This window comes from Eleutherodactylus coqui, chromosome 12 (assembly GCF_035609145.1).
Source record: "Eleutherodactylus coqui strain aEleCoq1 chromosome 12, aEleCoq1.hap1, whole genome shotgun sequence".
In the NCBI taxonomy this organism is placed as follows: Eukaryota; Metazoa; Chordata; class Amphibia; order Anura; family Eleutherodactylidae; genus Eleutherodactylus; species Eleutherodactylus coqui.
The window spans coordinates 18,331,821-18,355,422 of NC_089848.1; the positions used below are offsets into that span (position 1 = coordinate 18,331,821).

The window sequence follows — 23,602 nt, forward strand, 5'->3', positions numbered from 1 at the left end:
CATCAGCGCTGTCATCCCGCCAGAGGGAAAGAGTATACATAATATTATACGCTGCCTACAGTATCTATCTGCTGGGGGTAGTAGTCCTAATTAATACGCAGCTAAGCGTTACAGCAGGCTTGCGCAAAATTGTTTCCTGGATCTGCTGTCTCTGTTACATGATTGCCGTCATCCCGCCAGAGGGAAAGAGTATACATAAAATTATACGCTGCCTACAGTATCTATCTGCTGGGGGTAGTAGCCCTAATTAATATGCAGCTAAGCCTTACAGCAGGCGTTTGCAAAATTGTTTCCTGGATCTGCTGTCTCTGTTACATCAGCGCTGTCATCCCGCCAGAGGGAAAGAGTATACATAATATTATACGCTGCCTACAGTATCTATCTGCTGGGGGTAGTAGTCCTAATTAATACGCAGCTAAGCGTTACAGCAGTCTTGCGCAAAATTGTTTCCTGCATCTGCTGTCTCTGTTACATCAGCGCTGTCATCCCGCCAGAGGGAAAGAGTATACATAATATTATACGCTGCCTACAGTATCTATCTGCTGGGGGTAGTAGTCCTAATTAATACGCAGCTAAGCGTTACAGCAGGCTTGCGCAAAATTGTTTCCTGGATCTGCTGTCTCTGTTACATCAGCGCAGTCATGCCGCCAGAGGGAAAGAGTATACATAATATTATACACTGCCTACAGTATCTATCTGCTGGGGGTAGTAGTCCTAATTAGTACGCAGCTAAGCGTTACAGCAGGCTTGCGCAAAATTGTTTCCTGGATCTGCTGTCTCTGTTACATGATCGCCGTCATCCCGACAGAGGGAAAGAGTATACATAATATTATACGCTGCCTACAGTATCTATCTGCTGGGGGTAATAGTCCTAATTAAAACGCAGCTAAGCGTTACAGCAGGCTTGCGCAAAATTGTTCCCTGGATCTGCTGTCTCTGTTACATGATCGCCGTCATTCTGCCAGAGGGAAAGAGTATACATAATATTATACGCTGCCTACAGTATCTATCTGCTGGGGGTAATAGTCCTAATTAAAACGCAGCTAAGCGTTACAGCAGGCTTGCGCAAAATTGTTCCCTGGATCTGCTGTCTCTGTTACATGATCGCCGTCATTCTGCCAGAGGGAAAGAGTATACATAATATTATACGCTGCCTACAGTATCTATCTGCTGGGGGTAATAGTCCTAATTAAAACGCAGCTAAGCGTTACAGCAGGCTTGCGCAAAATTGTTCCCTGGATCTGCTGTCTCTGTTACATGATCGCCGTCATTCTGCCAGAGGGAAAGAGTATACATAATATTATACGCTGCCTACAGTTTCTATCTGCTGGGGGTAGTAGTCCTAATTAATACGCAGCTAAGCGTTACAGCAGGCTTGCGCAAAATTGTTTCCTGCATCTGCTGTCTCTGTTACATCAGCGCTGTCATCCCGCCAGAGGGAAAGAGTATACATAATATTATACGCTGCCTACAGTATCTATCTGCTGGGGGTAATAGTCCTAATTAAAACGCAGCTAAGCGTTACAGCAGGCTTGCGCAAAATTGTTCCCTGGATCTGCTGTCTCTGTTACATGATCGCCGTCATTCTGCCAGAGGGAAAGAGTATACATAATATTATACGCTGCCTACAGTATCTATCTGCTGGGGGTAGTAGTCCTAATTAATACGCAGCTAAGCGTTACAGCATGCTTGCGCCAAATTGTTTCCTGCATCTGCTGTCTCTGCTACATCAGCGCTGTCATCCCGCCAGAGGGAAAGAGTATACATAATATTATACGCTGCCTACAGTATCTATCTGCTGGGGGTAGTAGTCCTAATTAATACGCAGCTAAGCGTTACAGCAGGCTTGCGCAAAATTGTTTCCTGCATCTGCTGTCTCTGTTACATCAGCGCTGTCATCCCGCCAGAGGGAAAGAGTATACATAATATTATACGCTGCCTACAGTATCTATCTGCTGGGGGTAGTAGTCCTAATTAATACGCAGCTAAGCGTTACAGCAGGCTTGCGCAAAATTGTTTCCTGGATCTGCTGTCTCTGTTACATGATTGCCGTCATCCCGCCAGAGGGAAAGAGTATACATAAAATTATACGCTGCCTACAGTATCTATCTGCTGGGGGTAGTAGTCCTAAATAATATGCAGCTAAGCCTTACAGCAGGCGTTTGCAAAATTGTTTCCTGGATCTGCTGTCTCTGTTACATGATCGCCGTCATCCCGCCAGAGGGAAAGAGTATACATAATATTATACGCTGCCTACAGTATCTATCTGCTGGGGGTAGTAGTCCTAATTATTACGCATCTAATCGTTACAGCAGGCTTGCACAAAATTGTTTCCTGCATCTGCTGTCTCTGTTACATCAGCACTGCAATCCCGCCAGAGGGAAAGAGTATACATAATATTATACGCTGCCTACAGTATCTATCTGCTGGGGGTAGTAGTCCTAATTAATACGCAGCTAAGCGTTATAGCAGGCTTGCGCAAAATTGTTTCCTGGATCTGCTGTCTCTGTTACATCAGCGCAGTCATCCCGCCAGAGGGAAGGAGTATACATAAAATTATACGCTGCCTACAGTATCTATCTGCTGGGGGTAGTAGTCCTAATTAGTACGCAGCTAAGCGTTACAGCAGGCTTGCGCAAAATTGTTTCCTGGATCTGCTGTCTCTGTTACATGATCGTCGTCATCCCGCCAGAGGGAAAGAGTATACATAAAATTTTACGCTGCCTACAGTATCTATCTGCTGGGGGTAGTAGTCCTAATTAATATGCAGCTAAGCCTTACAGCAGGCGTTTGCAAAATTGTTTCCTGGATCTGCTGTCTCTGTTACATGATCGCCGTCATCCCGCCAGAGGGAAAGAGTATACATAATATTATACGCTGCCTACAGTATCTATCTGCTTGGGGTAGTAGTCCTAATTAATACGCAGCTAAGCGTTACAGCAGGCTTGCGCAAAATTGTTTCCTGTATCTGCTGTCTCTGTTACATGATCGCCGTCATCCCGCCAGAGGGAAAGAGTATACATAATATTATACGCTGCCTACAGTATCTATCTGCTGGGGGTAGTAGTCCTAATTAAAATGCAGCTAAGCGTTACAGCAGGCTTGCGCAAATTTGTTTCCTGCATCTGCTGTCTCTGTTACATCAGCGCTGTCATCCCGCCAGAGGGAAAGAGTATACATAATTTTATACGCTGCCTACAGTATCTATCTGCTGGGGGTAGTAGTCCTAATTAATACGCAGCTAAGCGTTACAGCAGGCTTGCGCAAAATTGTTTCCTGCATCTGCTGTCTCTGTTACATCAGCGCTGTCATCCCGCCAGAGGGAAAGAGTATACATAATATTATATGCTGCCTACAGTATCTATCTGCTGGGGGTAGTAGTCCTAATTAAAACGCAGCTAAGCGTTACAGCAGGCTTGCGCAAAATTGTTCCCTGGATCTGCTGTCTCTGTTACATGATCGCCGTCATTCTGCCAGAGGGAAAGAGTATACATAATATTATACGCTGCCTACAGTATCTATCTGCTGGGGGTAGTAGTCCTAATTAATACGCAGCTAAGCGTTACAGCATGCTTGCGCCAAATTGTTTCCTGCATCTGCTGTCTCTGCTACATCAGCGCTGTCATCCCGCCAGAGGGAAAGAGTATACATAATATTATACGCTGCCTACAGTATCTATCTGCTGGGGGTAGTAGTCCTAATTAATACGCAGCTAAGCGTTACAGCAGGCTTGCGCAAAATTGTTTCCTGCATCTGCTGTCTCTGTTACATCAGCGCTGTCATCCCGCCAGAGGGAAAGAGTATACATAATATTATACGCTGCCTACAGTATCTATCTGCTGGGGGTAGTAGTCCTAATTAATACGCAGCTAAGCGTTACAGCAGGCTTGCGCAAAATTGTTTCCTGGATCTGCTGTCTCTGTTACATGATTGCCGTCATCCCGCCAGAGGGAAAGAGTATACATAAAATTATACGCTGCCTACAGTATCTATCTGCTGGGGGTAGTAGTCCTAAATAATATGCAGCTAAGCCTTACAGCAGGCGTTTGCAAAATTGTTTCCTGGATCTGCTGTCTCTGTTACATGATCGCCGTCATCCCGCCAGAGGGAAAGAGTATACATAATATTATACGCTGCCTACAGTATCTATCTGCTGGGGGTAGTAGTCCTAATTATTACGCATCTAATCGTTACAGCAGGCTTGCACAAAATTGTTTCCTGCATCTGCTGTCTCTGTTACATCAGCACTGCAATCCCGCCAGAGGGAAAGAGTATACATAATATTATACGCTGCCTACAGTATCTATCTGCTGGGGGTAGTAGTCCTAATTAATACGCAGCTAAGCGTTATAGCAGGCTTGCGCAAAATTGTTTCCTGGATCTGCTGTCTCTGTTACATCAGCGCAGTCATCCCGCCAGAGGGAAGGAGTATACATAAAATTATACGCTGCCTACAGTATCTATCTGCTGGGGGTAGTAGTCCTAATTAGTACGCAGCTAAGCGTTACAGCAGGCTTGCGCAAAATTGTTTCCTGGATCTGCTGTCTCTGTTACATGATCGTCGTCATCCCGCCAGAGGGAAAGAGTATACATAAAATTTTACGCTGCCTACAGTATCTATCTGCTGGGGGTAGTAGTCCTAATTAATATGCAGCTAAGCCTTACAGCAGGCGTTTGCAAAATTGTTTCCTGGATCTGCTGTCTCTGTTACATGATCGCCGTCATCCCGCCAGAGGGAAAGAGTATACATAATATTATACGCTGCCTACAGTATCTATCTGCTTGGGGTAGTAGTCCTAATTAATACGCAGCTAAGCGTTACAGCAGGCTTGCGCAAAATTGTTTCCTGTATCTGCTGTCTCTGTTACATGATCGCCGTCATCCCGCCAGAGGGAAAGAGTATACATAATATTATACGCTGCCTACAGTATCTATCTGCTGGGGGTAGTAGTCCTAATTAAAATGCAGCTAAGCGTTACAGCAGGCTTGCGCAAATTTGTTTCCTGCATCTGCTGTCTCTGTTACATCAGCGCTGTCATCCCGCCAGAGGGAAAGAGTATACATAATTTTATACGCTGCCTACAGTATCTATCTGCTGGGGGTAGTAGTCCTAATTAATACGCAGCTAAGCGTTACAGCAGGCTTGCGCAAAATTGTTTCCTGCATCTGCTGTCTCTGTTACATCAGCGCTGTCATCCCGCCAGAGGGAAAGAGTATACATAATATTATATGCTGCCTACAGTATCTATCTGCTGGGGGTAGTAGTCCTAATTAAAACGCAGCTAAGCGTTACAGCAGGCTTGCGCAAAATTGTTCCCTGGATCTGCTGTCTCTGTTACATGATCGCCGTCATTCTGCCAGAGGGAAAGAGTATACATAATATTATACGCTGCCTACAGTATCTATCTGCTGGGGGTAGTAGTCCTAATTAATACGCAGCTAAGCGTTACAGCATGCTTGCGCCAAATTGTTTCCTGCATCTGCTGTCTCTGCTACATCAGCGCTGTCATCCCGCCAGAGGGAAAGAGTATACATAATATTATACGCTGCCTACAGTATCTATCTGCTGGGGGTAGTAGTCCTAATTAATACGCAGCTAAGCGTTACAGCAGGCTTGCGCAAAATTGTTTCCTGCATCTGCTGTCTCTGTTACATCAGCGCTGTCATCCCGCCAGAGGGAAAGAGTATACATAATATTATACGCTGCCTACAGTATCTATCTGCTGGGGGTAGTAGTCCTAATTAATACGCAGCTAAGCGTTACAGCAGGCTTGCGCAAAATTGTTTCCTGGATCTGCTGTCTCTGTTACATGATTGCCGTCATCCCGCCAGAGGGAAAGAGTATACATAAAATTATACGCTGCCTACAGTATCTATCTGCTGGGGGTAGTAGTCCTAATTAATATGCAGCTAAGCCTTACAGCAGGCGTTTGCAAAATTGTTTCCTGGATCTGCTGTCTCTGTTACATGATCGCCGTCATCCCGCCAGAGGGAAAGAGTATACATAATATTATACGCTGCCTACAGTATCTATCTGCTGGGGGTAGTAGTCCTAATTATTACGCAGCTAATCGTTACAGCAGGCTTGCACAAAATTGTTTCCTGCATCTGCTGTCTCTGTTACATCAGCACTGCAATCCCGCCAGAGGGAAAGAGTATACATAATATTATACGCTGCCTACAGTATCTATCTGCTGGGGGTAGTAGTCCTAATTAATACGCAGCTAAGCGTTACAGCAGGCTTGCGCAAAATTGTTTCCTGGATCTGCTGTCTCTGTTACATCAGCGCAGTCATCCCGCCAGAGGGAAGGAGTATACATAATATTATACGCTGCCTACAGTATCTATCTGCTGGGGGTAGTAGTCCTAATTAGTACGCAGCTAAGCGTTACAGCAGGCTTGCGCAAAATTGTTTCCTGGATCTGCTGTCTCTGTTACATGATCGTCGTCATCCCGCCAGAGGGAAAGAGTATACATAAAATTTTACGCTGCCTACAGTATCTATCTGCTGGGGGTAGTAGTCCTAATTAATATGCAGCTAAGCCTTACAGCAGGCGTTTGCAAAATTGTTTCCTGGATCTGCTGTCTCTGTTACATGATCGCCGTCATCCCGCCAGAGGGAAAGAGTATACATAATATTATACGCTGCCTACAGTATCTATCTGCTTGGGGTAGTAGTCCTAATTAATACGCAGCTAAGCGTTACAGCAGGCTTGCGCAAAATTGTTTCCTGTATCTGCTGTCTCTGTTACATGATCGCCGTCATCCCGCCAGAGGGAAAGAGTATACATAATATTATACGCTGCCTACAGTATCTATCTGCTGGGGGTAGTAGTCCTAATTAAAATGCAGCTAAGCGTTACAGCAGGCTTGCGCAAATTTGTTTCCTGCATCTGCTGTCTCTGTTATATCAGTGCTGTCATCCCGCCAGAGGGAAAGAGTATACATAATTTTATACGCTGCCTACAGTATCTATCTGCTGGGGGTAGTAGTCCTAATTAATACGCAGCTAAGCGTTACAGCAGGCTTGCGCAAAATTGTTTCCTGCATCTGCTGTCTCTGTTACATCAGCGCTGTCATCCCGCCAGAGGGAAAGAGTATACATAATATTATATGCTGCCTACAGTATCTATCTGCTGGGGGTAGTAGTCCTAATTAAAACGCAGCTAAGCGTTACAGCAGGCTTGCGCAAAATTGTTCCCTGGATCTGCTGTCTCTGTTACATGATCGCCGTCATTCTGCCAGAGGGAAAGAGTATACATAATATTATACGCTGCCTACAGTATCTATCTGCTGGGGGTAGTAGTCCTAATTAAAACGCAGCTAAGCGTTACAGCAGGCTTGCGCAAAATTGTTTCCTGCATCTGCTGTCTCTGTTACATCAGCGCTGTCATCCCGCCAGAGGGAAAGAGTATACATAATATTATACGCTGCCTACAGTATCTATCTGCTGGGGGTAGTAGTCCTAATTTATACGCAGCTAAGCGTTACAGCAGGCTTGCGCAAAATTGTTTCCTGCATCTGCTGTCTCTGTTACATCAGCGCTGTCATCCCGCCAGAGGGAAAGAGTATACATAATATTATACGCTGCCTACAGTATCTATCTGCTGGGGGTAGTAACATAGTAACATAGTATGTAAGGACGAATGAAGACATTGTCCATCTAGTCCAGCCTGTCTATCCTACTGTGTTGATCCAGAGGAAGGCAAAAAACCCCAAGGCCAGAAGCCAATTAGCCCTTTTGGGGGAAAAATTCCTTCCCGACTCCCTAATGGCAATCAGACTGTTCCCTGGATCAACCCCTAATAGTTCCTACCTGCCTGTATACCAGGATTGACACTTAACCTAATATTTATATCCTGTAATATACTTCTCCAGAAAGACATCAAGTCCCCTTTAAACTCTTCTATCGATTTTGCCATCACCACTTCCTCCGGTAGAGAGTTCCACAGTCTAACTGCTCTTACAGTAAAGAACCCCTTTCTGTGTTGGTGATGAAACCTACTTTCCTAATTAGTAGTCCTAATTAATACGCAGCTAAGCGTTACAGCAGGCTTGCGCAAAATTGTTTCCTGCATCTGCTGTCTCTGTTACATCAGCGCTGTCATCCCGCCAGAGGGAAAGAGTATACATAATATTATACGCTGCCTACAGTATCTATCTGCTGGGGGTAGTAGTCCTAATTAGTACGCAGCTAAGCGTTACAGCAGGCTTGCGCAAAATTGTTTCCTGGATCTGCTGTCTCTGTTACATGATCGCCGTCTTCCCGCCAGAGGGAAAGAGTATACATAATATTATACGCTGCCTACAGTATCTATCTGCTGGGGGTAGTAGTCCTAATTAATACGCAGCTAAGCGTTACAGCAGGCTTGCGCAAAATTGTTTCCTGGATCTGCTGTCTCTGTTACATGATCGCCGTCATCCCGCCAGAGGGAAAAAGTATACATAATATTATACGCTGCCTACAGTATCTATCTGCTGGGGGTAGTAGTCCTAATTAATACGCAGCTAAGCGTTACAGCAGGCTTGCGCAAAATTGTTTCCTGCATCTGCTGTCTCTGTTACATCAGCGCTGTCATCCCGCCAGAGGGAAAGAGTATACATAATATTATACGCTGCCTACAGTATCTATCTGCTGGGGGTAGTAGTCCTAATTTATACGCAGCTAAGCGTTACAGCAGGCTTGCGCAAAATTGTTTCCTGCATCTGCTGTCTCTGTTACATCAGCGCTGTCATCCCGCCAGAGGGAAAGAGTATACATAATATTATACGCTGCCTACAGTATCTATCTGCTGGGGGTAGTAACATAGTAACATAGTAACATAGTATGTAAGGACGAATGAAGACATTGTCCATCTAGTCCAGCCTGTCTATCCTACTGTGTTGATCCAGAGGAAGGCAAAAAACCCCAAGGCCAGAAGCCAATTAGCCCTTTTGGGGGAAAAATTCCTTCCCGACTCCCTAATGGCAATCAGACTGTTCCCTGGATCAACCCCTAATAGTTCCTACCTGCCTGTATACCAGGATTGACACTTAACCTAATATTTATATCCTGTAATAAACTTCTCCAGAAAGATATCAAGTCCCCTTTAAACTCTTCTATCGATTTTGCCATCACCACTTCCTCCGGTAGAGAGTTCCACAGTCTAACTGCTCTTACAGTAAAGAACCCCTTTCTGTGTTGGTGATGAAACCTACTTTCCTAATTAGTAGTCCTAATTAATACGCAGCTAAGCGTTACAGCAGGCTTGCGCAAAATTGTTTCCTGCATCTGCTGTCTCTGTTACATCAGCGCTGTCATCCCGCCAGAGGGAAAGAGTATACATAATATTATTCGCTGCCTACAGTACTTATCTGCTGGGGGTAGTAGTCCTAATTAATACGCAGCTAAGTGTTACAGCAGGCTTGCGCAAAATTGTTTTCTGGATCTGCTGTCTCTGTTACATCAGCGCTGTCATCCCGCCAGAGGGAAAGAGTATACATAATATTATACGCTGCCTACAGTATCTATCTGCTGGGGGTAGTAGTCCTAATTAAAACGCAGCTAAGCATTACAGCAGGCTTGCACAAAATTGTTTCCTGGATCTGCTGTCTCTGTTACATGATCGCCGTCATCCCGCCAGAGGGAAAGAGTATACATAATATTATACGCTGCCTACAGTACTGGGGGTAGTAGTCCTAATTAATACGCAGCTAAGCGTTACAGCATGCTTGCGCCAAAGTGTTTCCTGCATCTGCTGTCTCTGCTACATCAGCGCTGTCATCCCGCCTGAGGGAAAGAGTATACATAATATTATACGCTGCCTACAGTATCTATCTGCTGGGGGTAGTAGTCCTAATTAATACGCAGCTAAGCGTTACAGCAGGCTTGCGCAAAATTGTTTCCTGCATCTGCTGTCTCTGTTACATCAGCGCTGTTATCCCGCCAGAGGGAAAGAGTATACATAATATTATACGCTGCCTACAGTATCTATCTGCTGGGGGTAGTAGTCCTAATTAATACGCAGCTAAGTGTTACAGCAGGCTTGCGCAAAATTGTTTCCTGGATCTGCTGTCTCTGTTACATGATCGCCGTCATCCCGCCAGAGGGAAAGAGTATACATAATATTATACGCTGCCTACAGTATCTATCTGCTGGGGGTAGTAGTCCTAATTAATACGCAGCTAAGCATTACAGCAGGCTTGCGCAAAATTGTTTCCTGGATCCGCTGTCTCTGTTACATGATCGCGGTCATCCCGCCAGAGGGAAAGAGTATACATAATATTATACGCTGCCTACAGTATCTGTCTGCTGTATCAGCTCAGCATTTAAAAAAAAATAGAAGCAAAATACTTAAGGCCTACTAGTAGCCTTTGGACACTTGACTGCTTCTGCGCTGTGAATTCCACTAGCTCAGTCATACGCACCTACGTCTCACTACAGGCTTGCGCAAAATTCTTTCCTCGCTCTGCTGTGCGTTCCGTAAGCGAAGTCAGCCTCCAACCACAGGCCAATAAGCAGCACATTTAATTACAGCGTTCTGTTTCTGCACTCCTGGTCATACAGCATGCTGAGGGGTAGGGGTAGGACTAGAGGACATGGACGCGGGCGAGGACGCGGAGGCCCAAGTCAGGGTGTGGGCACAGGCCGAGCTCCTGATCCAGGTGTATCGCAGACGACTGCTGCGGGATTAGGAGAGAGGCACATTTCTGGCGTCCCCACATTCTTCTCACAATTAATGGGTCCACGCGGTAGACCTTTATTAGAAAATGAGCAGTGTGAGCAGGTCCTGTCGTGGATGGCAGAAAGTGCATCCAGCAATCTATCGACCACCCAGAATTCTGCGCCGTCCACTGCTGCAACTCTGAATCCTCTGGCTGCTGCTTCTCCTTCCTCCCAGCCTCCTCACTCCATGAAAATGACACATTCTGAGGAGCAGGCAGACTCCCAGGAACTGTTCTCGGGCCCCTGCCCAGAATGGCCAGCAATGGTTCCGAATCCTCTCCCACTGCAGGAGTTTGTCGTGACCGATGCCCAACCTTTGGAAAGTTCCCGGGGTCCGGGGGATGAGGCTGGGGACTTCCGGCAACTGTCTCAAGAGCTTTCAGTGGGTGAGGAGGACGATGACGATGAGACACAGTTGTCTATCACTCAGGTAGTAGTAATTGGAGTAAGTCTGAGGGAGGAGCGCACAGAGGATTCGGAGGAAGAGCAGCAGGACGATGAGGTGACTGACCCCACCTGGTTTGCTACGCCTACTGAGGACAGGTCTTCAGAGGGGGAGGCAAGTGCAGCAGCAGGGCAGGTTGGAAGAGGCAGTGCGGTGGCCAGGGGTAGAGGCAGGGCCAGACCGAATAATCCACCAACTGTTTCCCAAAGCGCCCCCTCGCGCCATGCCACCCTGCAGAGGCCGAGGTGCTCAAAGGTCTGGCAGTTTTTCACTGAGGGTGCAGACGACCGACGAACAGCGGTGTGCAACCTTTGTTGCGCCAAGATCAGCCGGGGAGCCACCACCACCAGCATGTGCAGACATATGATGGCCAAGCACCCCACAAGGTGGGAAGAAGGCTGTTCACCACCTCCGGTTTGCACCGCTGCCTCTCCCCCTGTGCCCCAACCTGCCACTGAGATCCAACCCCCCTCTCAGAACACAGGCACTACCGTCTCCTGGCCTGCACCCACACCCTCACCTCCGCTGTGCTCGGACCCATCCACCAATGTCTCTCAGCGCACCGTCCAGCCGTCGCTAGCGCAAGCGTTGGAGCGCAAGCGCAAGTACGCCGCCACGCACCCGCACGCTCAAGCGTTAAACGTGCACATAGCCAAATTTATCAGCCTGGAGATGCTGCCGTATAGGGTTGTGGAAACGGAGGCTTTCAAAGGTATGATGGCGGCCGCGGCCTCGCGCTACTCAGTTCCCAGTCGCCACTACTTTTCCCGATGTGCCGTCCCAGCCCTGCACGACCACGTCTCCCGCAACACTGTACGCGCCCTCACCAACGCGGTTACTGCCAAGGTCCACTTAACAACGGACACGTGGACAAGCACAGGCGGGCAGGGCCACTATATCTCCCTGACGGCACATTGTGTGAATTTAGTGGAGGCTGGGACAGAGTCAGAGCCTGGGACCGCTTACGTCCTACCCACCCCCAGAATTGCGGGCCCCAGCTCGGTGGTGGTATCTGCGGCGGTGTATGCTTCCTCCACTCAACCACCCTCCTCCTCCTCCTCCTACGCAACCTCTGTCTCGTAATCAAGATGTGTCAGCAGCAGCACGTCGCCAGCAGTCGGTGTCGCGCGTCGTGGCAGCACAGCGGTGGGCAAGCGTCAGCAGGCCGTGCTGAAACTACTCAGCTTAGGAGAGAAGAGGCACACGGCCCACGAACTGCTGCAGGGTCTGACAGAGCAGACCGACTGCTGGCTTGCGCCGCTGAGCCTCCAACCGGGCATGGTCGTGTGTGAACTCTACGCTCCACATGTTGGCCAGGCTCTATGAGCAGCGTAGAGCTATAGTGGAATACCAACTCCAACATGGGCAGCGCAGTGGGAGTCAGCCTCCTCAATTCTTTACAGAAGAGTGGACCTGGTTGGCAGACATCTGCCAAGTCCTTGGAAACTTTGAGGAGTCTACCCAGATGGTGAGCGGCGATGCTGCAATCATTAGCGTCACCATTCCTCTGCTATGCCTCTTGAGAAGTTCCCTGCAAAGCATAAAGGCAGACACTTTGCGCTCGGAAACAGAGGCGGGGGAAGACAGTATGTCGCTGGATAGTCAGAGCACCCTCCTGTCTATATCTCTCGTTGAGGAGGAGGAGGAGGAGGGGGAGGAGGATGAGGAGGAGGGGTAAGAGACAGCTTGGCCCACTGCTGAGAGTACCCATGCTGCTTGCCTGTCATCCTCTCAGCGTGTATGGCCTGAGGAGGAGGAGGAGGAGGATCCTGAAAGTGATCTTCCTAGTGATGACAGCCATGTGTTCCGTACAGGTACCCTGGCACACATGGCTGACTTCATGTTAGGATGCCTTTCTCGTGACCCTCGTGTTACACGCATTCTGGCCACTATGGATTACTGGGTGTACATACTGCTCGACCCACGGTATAAGGAGAACCTTTCCACTCTCATACCCGAAGAGGAAAGGGGTTCGAGAATGATGCTATACCACAGGACCCTGGCAGACAAACTGATGGTAAAATTCCCATCCGACAGCGCTAGTGGCCGAAGGCGCAGTTCCGAGGGCCAGGTAGCAGGGGAGGCGCAGAGATCAGGCAGCATGTACAGCACAGGCAGGGGAACACTCTCTAAGGCCTTTGACAGCTTTCTGGCTCCCCAGCAAGACTGTGTCACCGCTCCCCAGTCAAGGCTGAGTCGGCGGGAGCACTGTAAAAGGATGGTGAGGGAGTACGTAGCCGATCGCACGACCGTCCTCTGCCCCCTACAACTACTGGGTGTCGAAGCTGGACACGTGGCCTGAACTCGCGCTGTATGCCCTGGAGGTACTTGCTTGTCCTGTGGCTAGCGTCTTGTCAGAGAGGGTGTTTAGTGCAGCTGGGGGAATCATCACAGATAAGCGTACCCGCCTATCAACCGACAGTGCCGACAGGCTTACACTCATCAAGATGAACAAAGCCTGGATTTCCCCAGACTTCTCTTCTCCACCAGCGGACAGCAGCGATACCTAAACAATACGTAGGCTGCACCCACGGATGGAAGCATTGTTCTCTATCACCATCAAAAACGTGGACCTTTTAGCTTCATCAATCTGTGTATAATATTCATCCTCCTCCTCCTGCTCCTCCTCCTGAAACCTGACGTAATCACGCCGAACGGGCAATTTTTCTTAGGCCCACAAGGCTCAGTCATATAATTTTTGTAAACAATTTTTATACGTTTCAATGCTCATTAAAGCGTTGAAATTTGCACCTGAACCAATTTTTATTTTAACTGGGCTGCCTCCAGGCCTAGTTACAAATCAAGCCACATTAACCAAAGCGATTAATGGGTTTCACCTGCCCTCTTGGTTGGGCATAGGCAATTTTTCTGACGTACATTAGTACTGTTAGTACACCAATTTTTTGGGGGGCTCGCCTACAGTGTAATTCAATTAATTTTTTGCCCACCTGCATTAAAGCTGACGTTACATCAGCTGCGCTGGGCACTGCAATGGGATATATTTATGTACCGCCGGTGGGTTCCAGGGAGCCACCCATGCTGTGGGTCCACAGGGAGTTGTAACTGCATGTGTCCACTTCTAAAGAACCCCAGTCTGACTGGGGCATGCAGTGTGGGCCGAAGCCCACCTGCATTTAATCGGACGTTACCTCAGCTGTGATGGGCACTGCAATGGGATACATTTATGTACAGCCGGTGGGTTCCAGGGAGCCACCCATGCTGTGGGTGCACACGGAATTCCCATTGCGGAGTTGTACCTGCCTGTGACTATTTATAAAAAACTGCGGTCTGACTGGGGTATGCAGACACCTTGACAGAATGAATAGTGTGTGGCACATAGGTTCCCCATTGCTATGCCCACGTGTGCAGCTCCTGATGGCGGTGGCACAGGATTATATTTCTCATTGCTTCTGTACAGCATTGTGGGCTATCGCCCCCTTTTAAAGAGGGTCGCTGCCTGGCCGTGCCAACCCTCTGCAGTGTGTGCCTGCGGTTCCTCCTCATGGCAGACGCACTTATAAATAGACATGAGGGTGGTGTGGCATGAGTGCAGCTGAAGGCAGCCGAGGGACACTTTGGTGTGCGCTGTGGACACTGCGTCGTGCGGGGGGGTGGGGGGGTGGGGTTGGGCAGCATGTAACCCAGGAGAAGTGGCAGCGGCGTGTCATGCAGGCAGTGATTGTGCTTTTTTGGAGGTAGTGTGGTGCTTAGCTAAGGTATGCATTGCTTATGAGGGCTTTTCAAAAGTAAAAGTTGTTGGGGGGGGGGGGGCACTCTTGCCACTATTGTGGCTTTATAGTGGGACCTGTGAACTTAAGATGCAGCCCAACAAGTAGCCCCTCGCCTGCCCTATCCGTTGCTGTGTCGTTCCCATCACTTTCCTGTATTGCCCAGATTTTCACAAATGGAAACCTTAGCGAGCATCGGCGATATACAAAAATGCTCGAGTCGCCCATTGACTTCAATGGGGTTCGTTACTCAAAACGAACCCTCGAGCATCGCGAAAATTTCGTCCCGAGTAAAGAGCACCCGAGCATTTTGGCGCTCGCTCATCTCTAATTATTAAGTCATTGAAGTTTATTTTTCCATTACTGCGCTATCCTCAGTACCTAAAGAAAGGATCAAGGGCCATGCATAAACAGACCATCTCATGAGAAGTTGTGATTTTCTAATCCTGGACAACATGTTTAATATTATTAACCCTTTTACTGACAGACATAGAAGAAATGTTATTTTATTGCTTTTAGTATACTTCACAAAGAATTATTTGACAACCAATAATCTGTATATGCAACATATATTAAATGTAAGCATTAGGCTGCTTGCACATAGGGATGATTCTTGCTGCAGAATTTGAGGTAGGTGCATGCACCATGGATCTGCAGCGAATACCGTCCACAGCATGCTATGGGAAATCGACTCTTCCTGCACAAAAGCAGAAACCAATTGCAGTTTCCGCTCGTGGAGAAAAAAAATCGCACCATGCTCCATTTTTGCGCAGCTTCCACGTGGACGGCTTCCATTGAAGTCAATGGAAGCCATCCGGCCTGTGGCCCTTCAGCAATTGACATTGCAGAAAGCTCACAATTTCTGCGTCATCACCTAGCGATAACGTGGGAAAAGTAGAAGAAAAAATCTGTACTGCGCATGTCCGACAGCTCACCGTGTGGACCATCTTCAGTATAGAGAAAGAAGATGACTGACAGGTACGTCTGGACGCCACTGCTGCCAGGGTAGGATTCTCTGCTGTGTGTAGGTGGCCAAAAGTATAAAACTTTATTGAAAATGGGATTCAAAGAGAATATCTAAGATTCTGACATTTTACTAAATATTTTGGAATCAATAAAAAGTGAAAAAAAAGGTACCCACCTCTCCCCCCTAATATACGACTTCCGTCTTCTGTCCTGTTTTTGTAATATCATGTGACCTGTTACGAGCGTAACAGATTATATATATATTTTTTTGGTTCACAAAAGCTGTGCATTTGCACACGCATACAATCCCGCTAGCAATATGTAATGCTGTCATCATTGACCCAGCCCCTCTTAATCACCCATAAATATTAAACATGTGCGATATGACGTTATCATGCGGGCTAAGGAAAAGTAGAGGGGGATAATTACCTCACGTCCTCTGGACTCTATGCTTCTCTTAATACATCCCAGAATTGTGTTTGCCTCTTTGGCTGCTGCATCACATTGTTGGAGCTTTTCTAGGTGTTTTAGAATCCTCTCTCTCTCTTCCCTAGTGTTAGCTATACCTCCTACCTTTGTGTCATCAGCAAATTTGATCAGTTTTCTCTCAACTCCCTCATCTAGATCATTTATAAAAATGTTGAACAACACTGGGCCTGGGACAGAGCCTTGTGCTATCCCACTTGATACATTCTTCCACTTGGATGTGCAGCCATTTATGACCACTCTTTGAGTACAATCACTCAGCCAGTTGTGAATCCACCTAACAGTTTCCTTGTCAATCCCATATTTGGTCATCTTTTCAATAAGAATGGTATAAAAATACTTTGTCAAATGCTTTACTAAAGTCAAGATATACTATATCTACCGCATTTCCGTGATCAACCCAGTCAGTGATTCTGTCATAGAAGGAAACTAGATTCGTCTGGCATGACTTGTTTGTTACAAACCCATGCTGGCTCTGGTTAATTACTCCATTTTTATCTAAGTACTTGCATATGTGCTGTTTAATTATTTGTTCATAGATCTTACCCGGGATAGAAGTCAGGCTCACAGGCCTGTAGTTTCCTAGATCCACCTTCTTCCCTTTTTTGAACATACGGACAACATTTGCCCTTTTCCATTCTTCTGGGACTTCTCCTGTTCTCAAGGAATTTTCAAAGATTATGGCGAGTGGTTCACCAATTACCTCCGCTGCTTCCTTTTGTGTCCTAGGATGTAATTCATCTGGACCATGAGACTTGAATTCTGCGGGTCAGACACCTTCATTGACATCAATGTAGGCCATTCGCGCAGATTCTTTGATAAAATAGAGCATGCTGTGGTTTTTCTTCGACTTGTGTAATACACAATTTGTAAATCGAAACTATATGCCTTTTAATGCCTGTGTTTTGCCACGGAAAGTCCACACTGATGTTGATCGCATATGAGATCGGATTTGGGCTATGTTCACACTAGCGTTATTTTGTTTCTGTCTAGCTATTTCATCATGGGAGCAGCTAAACAGAAAAGATACCAGTTTCCGTGTATATAGAGATGCATTGAAACTGAGGACCTTCAATTTCAATCCAGTTGTCAATTTTCCCTCGCCATTCCGTTTTTAAAACTGAAGCAAATGCACAGACTGCTGAACTTTTGTTTCCAGTTCAAAAAGCGGAACTAAAATGAATTGAAACATTTCAGTTTTTTTAAACATGTCTGTCAATGGAAAACGGAAGCAAATGGAACTCTGTTTTACATTTCAGTTTTTTTCCATTTAGCTGTTCCCACAACAAAACAGCTAGACATAAACAGTCACTAGTGTGACATATAGAGATGAGCGAACACCAAAATGTTCGGGTGTTCGTTATTCGTAACGAACTTCCCGTGATGCTCGAGGGTTCGTTTCGAACAACGAACCCCATTGAAGTCAATGGGCGACCGGAACATTTTTGTATTTCGCCGATGCTCGCTAAGGTTTTCATGTGTGAAAATCTGGGCAATTCAGGAAAGTGATGGGAATGACACAGTGACGGATAGGGCAGGCGAGGGGCTACATGGTGGGCTGCATCTCAAGTTCACAGGTCCCACTATTAAGCCACAATAGCGGCAAGAGTGCCCCCCCCCCCCCCACTGTCAGCATAAAGATCGTCCTCCTCTGGCACAGCTGTAACAGCTGTAGCAGAGAAGAACGATGTTTGCCCATTGAATTCAATGGAGCGGCAATACAGCCGACTCCACTGAATGCAATGGGCTGCCGGCGATCGCAGGATGAATGGTCGGAAAGGGGTTAAATATATAACCCCTTTCCTGCAATTCATCCAGAAATGTGTTACACTAAAAATATATACCGGCGTATAAGGCGACCGGGCGTATAAGACGACCCCCCAACTGTCACCTTATACGCCGGTAATACAGTGGAGCAAAGAATAAAAAGCATTACTTACGTTTTTAGATGATCTGCGGCGCTCCTGCAGGCTGTCACTCCCTCCTGGTCCACGGCAGACAAGCTTTCTCCACGAAAGACTTTAAATCCCTGCCTCCAGAAGCACATGTGCCTTCAGCCAATCACAGCCAATGACAATGATGTCATTGAATGGCTGTGATTGGCTGTGTTTCTGGAGGCGGGGATTTCAAGGCTTGAAATCCCCGCCTCCAGAAACACAGCCAATCACAGCCATTCAATGACATCATTGTCATTGGCTGTGATTGGCTGAAGGCACATGTGCTTCTGGAGGCAGGGATTTAAAGTCTTTCGTGGAGAAAGCTTGTCTGCCGTGGACCAGGAGGGAGTGACAGCCTGCAGGAGCGCCGCAGATCATCTAAAAACGTAAGTAATGCTTTTTATTCTTTGCTCCACTGTATTACCGGCGTATAAGGTGACAGTTGGGGGGTCGTCTTATACGCCCGGTCGCCTTATACGCCGGTATATATTTTTAGTGTAACACATTTCTGGATGAATTGCAGGAAAGGGGTTATATATTTAACCCCTTTCCGACCATTCATCCTGCGATCGCCGGCAGCCCATTGCATTCAGTGGAGTCGGCTGTATTGCCGCTCCATTGAATTCAATGGGCAAACATCGTTCTTCTCTGCTACAGCTGTTACAGCTGTGCCAGAGAAGAAGGATTTGTCTTCTATATGTTCTCAATGGGGTCAGCGCTGCTGCCGCTGGCCCCATTGAGCGCATATAGAATGCATCCATAGCGAGCAGCGGGAGGGGCAGATTTCAATACTCGGGTGACACCTTATCTCCCCAGCCACTCACAGCAGGGGGGTGGTATAGGGCTTAAACGTTGCAGGGGGAAGTTGTAATGCCTTCCCTGTCTTTATATTGGCCAAAAAAAAGCGCTAACGTCTCAGGGAAGAAAGTTTAATTTACCAGAACACCGCATGGTGTTCGTTACGAATAACGAACATCCCGAACACCCTAATATTCGCACGAATAGCAAGCTCGGACGAACGCGTTCGCTCATCTCTAGTGACATAGCCTTACGGCTTCTTCGTATTTTCACTTGTGTAAAATATACGCATGCAATTCGCAGAGAATAGAATTCATTGCTGCCAATGGATTCATTTTCATGAACATGTTCTGTGCGGGCATTTCATGTGCACGCAAAAAGATAGGACCTGCTGTATATTTCTGCATTTTGCGCAGCAAATGCCCCATAGAAGTCCATGGGAGGTGCACAAATACACAAGGGGATGTGTTAAACACTGCACAAAACCACGAGGAAGAGAACACATCTGGACCTCATAAGGCTATGTAGTCTTTTGAACCATGGAAGGGGAGAGATGCGCATGCGCATGTGTGTAAACTGGCCCTGGATGCACAAAAAATACAGTGCTATGTTCGCACAAATCTACCTCATCAACATCGTTCACTGCACAAATGTGTTGCACTGAGGTGAGCATATCTATATATATAAAGACAAAAGCCCTCACTGACTGACTGACTGACTCACTCACTGACTGACTCGCCAAAAGTTCTCCAACTTCCCGATGTCGGAGAAACATGAATTTTGGCACAAGCATAGATTATCTCCAAAATAGGAAAAGTAAATAGGTCCCAATTCGATTATTCAATTCTAGCACAAAAGAATTAGCGTCGAAATTTAATGTACATAATCTAAATCTCTCACTTCCCAATGTCATAGAAACCTGAAATTTGGCACAGGCATCGATTATGTCATAAATAGGAAAAGCTAATTGGTTCCAACTCGATTATTCAAGTCTATGTGCAAAAGATTTAGCGTCTAAATTTTACGTACGGAATGTATTTTTCTCACTTTCTGGTGTCATAGAAACGTGAAATTTGGCACGAGCATTGATTATATCATAAATAGGAAAAGCTAATGGATCCCAACTCGATTATTCAATTCTATGCGCAAAAGAATTAGCGTCCAAATTTTACGTACGGAATGTAATTTTCTCACTTTCCAGTGTCATAGAAATGTGAAATTTGGCACGAGGATTGATAATGTCATAAATAGGAAAAGCTAATGGGTTCCAACTCGATTATTCAATTCTATGCGCAAAAGATTTAGCGTCCAAATTTTACGTACGAAATGTATTTTTCTCACTTTCCGGTGTCATAGAAACGTGAAATTTGGCACGAGCATTGATTATGTCATAAATAGGAAAAGCTAATGGGTCCGAACTCGATTATTCAATGCTATGCGCAAAAGAATTAGCGTCCAAATTTTATGTGCGGAATGTTATTTTCTCACTTTCTGGTGTCATAGAAACGTGAAATTTGGCACGAGCATTGATAATGTCATAAATAGGAAAAGCTAATGGGTCCCAACTCGATTATTCAATTCTATGCGCAAAAGAATTAGCATCCAAATTTTACGTACGGAATGTAATTTTCTCACTTTCCGGTGTCATAGAAACATGAAATTTGGCACGAGAATTGTGTTTATGTCATAAATAGGAAAAGTTAATAGGTCCCAACTCGATTATTTAATTTTAGTACAAAAGAATTAGCGTCGAAATTTTACGTACATAATCTAAATCTCTCACTTCCCAATGTCATAGAAACATGAAATTTGCCATAAGCATTGAATATGTCATAAATAGGAAAAGTTAATGGGTCCCAACTCGATTATTCAATTCTAGCGCCAAAGAATTAGCGTCCAAATTTTACGTACGGAATCTAATTCTCTAACTTCTTGGTGTCATTGAAACATGAAATTTGGAACGGGCATTGATTATGTCATAAATAGGAAAAGTTAATGGGTCCCACCTCGATTGTTCAATTCTATGCGCAAAAGAATTAGCATCCAAATTTTATGTATGGAATCTATTTCTCTCACTTCCTGATGTCATTTTATATAAACCAAACGTTGCATGGTTACCTCCCCATGGTGTTTCCTGGGTAACGCAGAGAACTATGCAAAATGGTGAACATATGTTTTTCCGGTATCTCTAAAGTAACCACGACTTCATAAGATTTTCCGTGTGAACACCAGATAACCACCAGTACCAAATTAACTCGGGCGAAGCCGGGTATATCAGCTAGTTTACTTATACGCTCATGTGAAGTTGCCCTTATACTGAACTTATACACAATACACCTCTGCTACAGTGAATGTGTACTTTGATACATACTGTATATTGTATTACATTAAATGTTACTCCAACCTTCTTTTTAACAGTACACACACAAATGACATGAATGCTAATGGTAAGTATTATTGAATTTTAAGCTTGACGCACATTATTATCACTAGTTTTTTCAGAACATGTAAATTATTTCCTGTGGCACATTTATACATGAACTAATACACAATACATTATTTTGCAACATTTTTACACATTACAGGTATGATGGGGGTTATACATTGACCATTTTTACAGTTTACAACACTGTCATTCTTATGATGTCTCTGAGAATGGTGACAAAAGCTAAAAATTGGATGGTGCTTTTTTACAAGGGAATACACTGTTGCAAAATTATGATTGTTTATATTCAAATTGTTTCAGTTCGATTTTAATTCACATCAGTTTTTCTAATCAGCTCTTAGTACAATACATTAATAAATACTTTATGCTGCAGGTTTCTTCCTAATATTACCAAAAGAAGTAGTGGTACTTTAAAGTATTTGACACTCTGTTTCATTTATAGCATGCACTAAATGAAGAAAGTTATTCCAAGCCATTAGAATATAAAATATCTCACATAAAGAATGTGGGGTTCCCTTACCTTCTGGGATGTCAGTGACTATGGCTTCAGGAGAGATGCACACACCACGATCATATATTGGCAGGTCATCACATGCCAGGTTCTCTGGCCAGCTGTGATTGTATCTTTTCATGATGGGTTCACATCCATCCTTGGCTCTTTGGCACACTGACTTGCATGGTTTAATAGGATCATGAAGGAACTGCAGGGTGCAGATGGGTGCATACATGGCACAAAGAAAAAAGCTCAGCACAGGACTGCAGTTGATGTCCACCAGCTCTTGGTATTGATCAATTGCCAGTATAGCATTCTCCTGGGTGCTGTGGTGGAGGTGGTTGGGCATCCTAGTAATATTCCATGGCATATCTTTACACAACGGGATTCTGATAGTCTCACAGGGTGCTGACTGGACCCCTGTGCCCAGCACTATCAGACAGAGGGCAGCTATAAGCAGGAGCATCATAATGGCAGAGGATGCAGTGCACTTGGAGCCAGGTAGGTTTCTTTTGATGCCAGGCTGGAGGTTAGTAGCTGTGAAACTTCTTCCCAGGAGCTGCCCTGTAGATACACGAGTGCATTGTGAGTAAGTGGCCACCTTTTATAGCAGTGCCACAAGTGACGTGCAGCACATCCAGTGCTTACATGGCTGCAGAATTCATTTATTTGTCAGATTATATTACATCATCCTATTCCTTTAATCCCAGGGCGACATCATTACGTTTCATTTAATTTCCAAGTTCAATTACAGTCTCCTCCCAATTTTTCTGTTCTTGAACTTCTGCATGGAGCAAAGAAATCTAAGTCTTTTTCACCTGTTCCAAATTTTACTGCAGCAGAACAAAGCTAAGGAAAATAACACGATCTTATAATAGCAGAGGGGGTATTGTCCAAGATCAGCTCTCAGGTCCTCTCCTCTCTCCCCAGATTTAGCACTGTACTGTACTGAGATACACCACTAGGAGGAATTACAGCTGTCTTTATGCATTTTTTAACACACTGATTGGATTATAAACTTATCTGCAGCAACCTCTCTTATTTTATCTCAATGTTTCTACATTAGCTTTGATTACATGTCACTTTTCTTGTTTGTTACTTTCTCAGTTATAAAGTGCTGAAATATGTTAGTAGTATATAAAAATTATTTTTGCTATAAGAAGCCCTACAAAGATACAGTGAGCTTTCTACAATTAATGAAACTCATTTGAAAACGGAAAAGTAGTATGCCATTGATGGCAGATCATACACCTGGTGTGAAGCCCATAGGGCAGAAGACTTAGAGATAAACAGCCCCGACACCCCCACCCACTCGCTGGGACCCTACTCCTTCACACTGTCTGTCTGTAAAACCATAATCGTTCCTGCTGTCTGACACCATGGTCTATGCACTAGCTGACTTCTCTCCCTGACTCCAGCACACTGTTCTCTGAGAGCAGGAGCTGGGAGGAGGAGTCAGTTTGTACACAGGACACAGCCAGAGAAAGTGGCCACAAAGGGGACACAGGTAGCACTATTACTAATTGGGGCCACATAGGGAGATGTTATGTAAGCGGATGTGGATGCACTGTCTCACTCAACCAGTAGATGGATCAGAC

The 23,602-nt window shown here is 45.7% G+C and overlaps 1 protein-coding gene across 1 annotated transcript in view; it reads right to left on the reverse strand.

Moving 5' to 3' along the window:
- Window positions 1–22,482, reverse strand: part of SFRP4 (secreted frizzled related protein 4) — a 197,298-nt gene extending 174,816 nt beyond the window's left edge. The window contains exon 1 of the mRNA XM_066584824.1: window positions 22,032–22,482. Coding sequence (XP_066440921.1) covers window positions 22,032–22,473 — 442 coding nt within the window. The 5' untranslated portion in view covers window positions 22,474–22,482. The remainder of the gene's footprint in view (window positions 1–22,031) is intronic.
- Window positions 22,483–23,602: the final 1,120 nt, after the last annotated feature.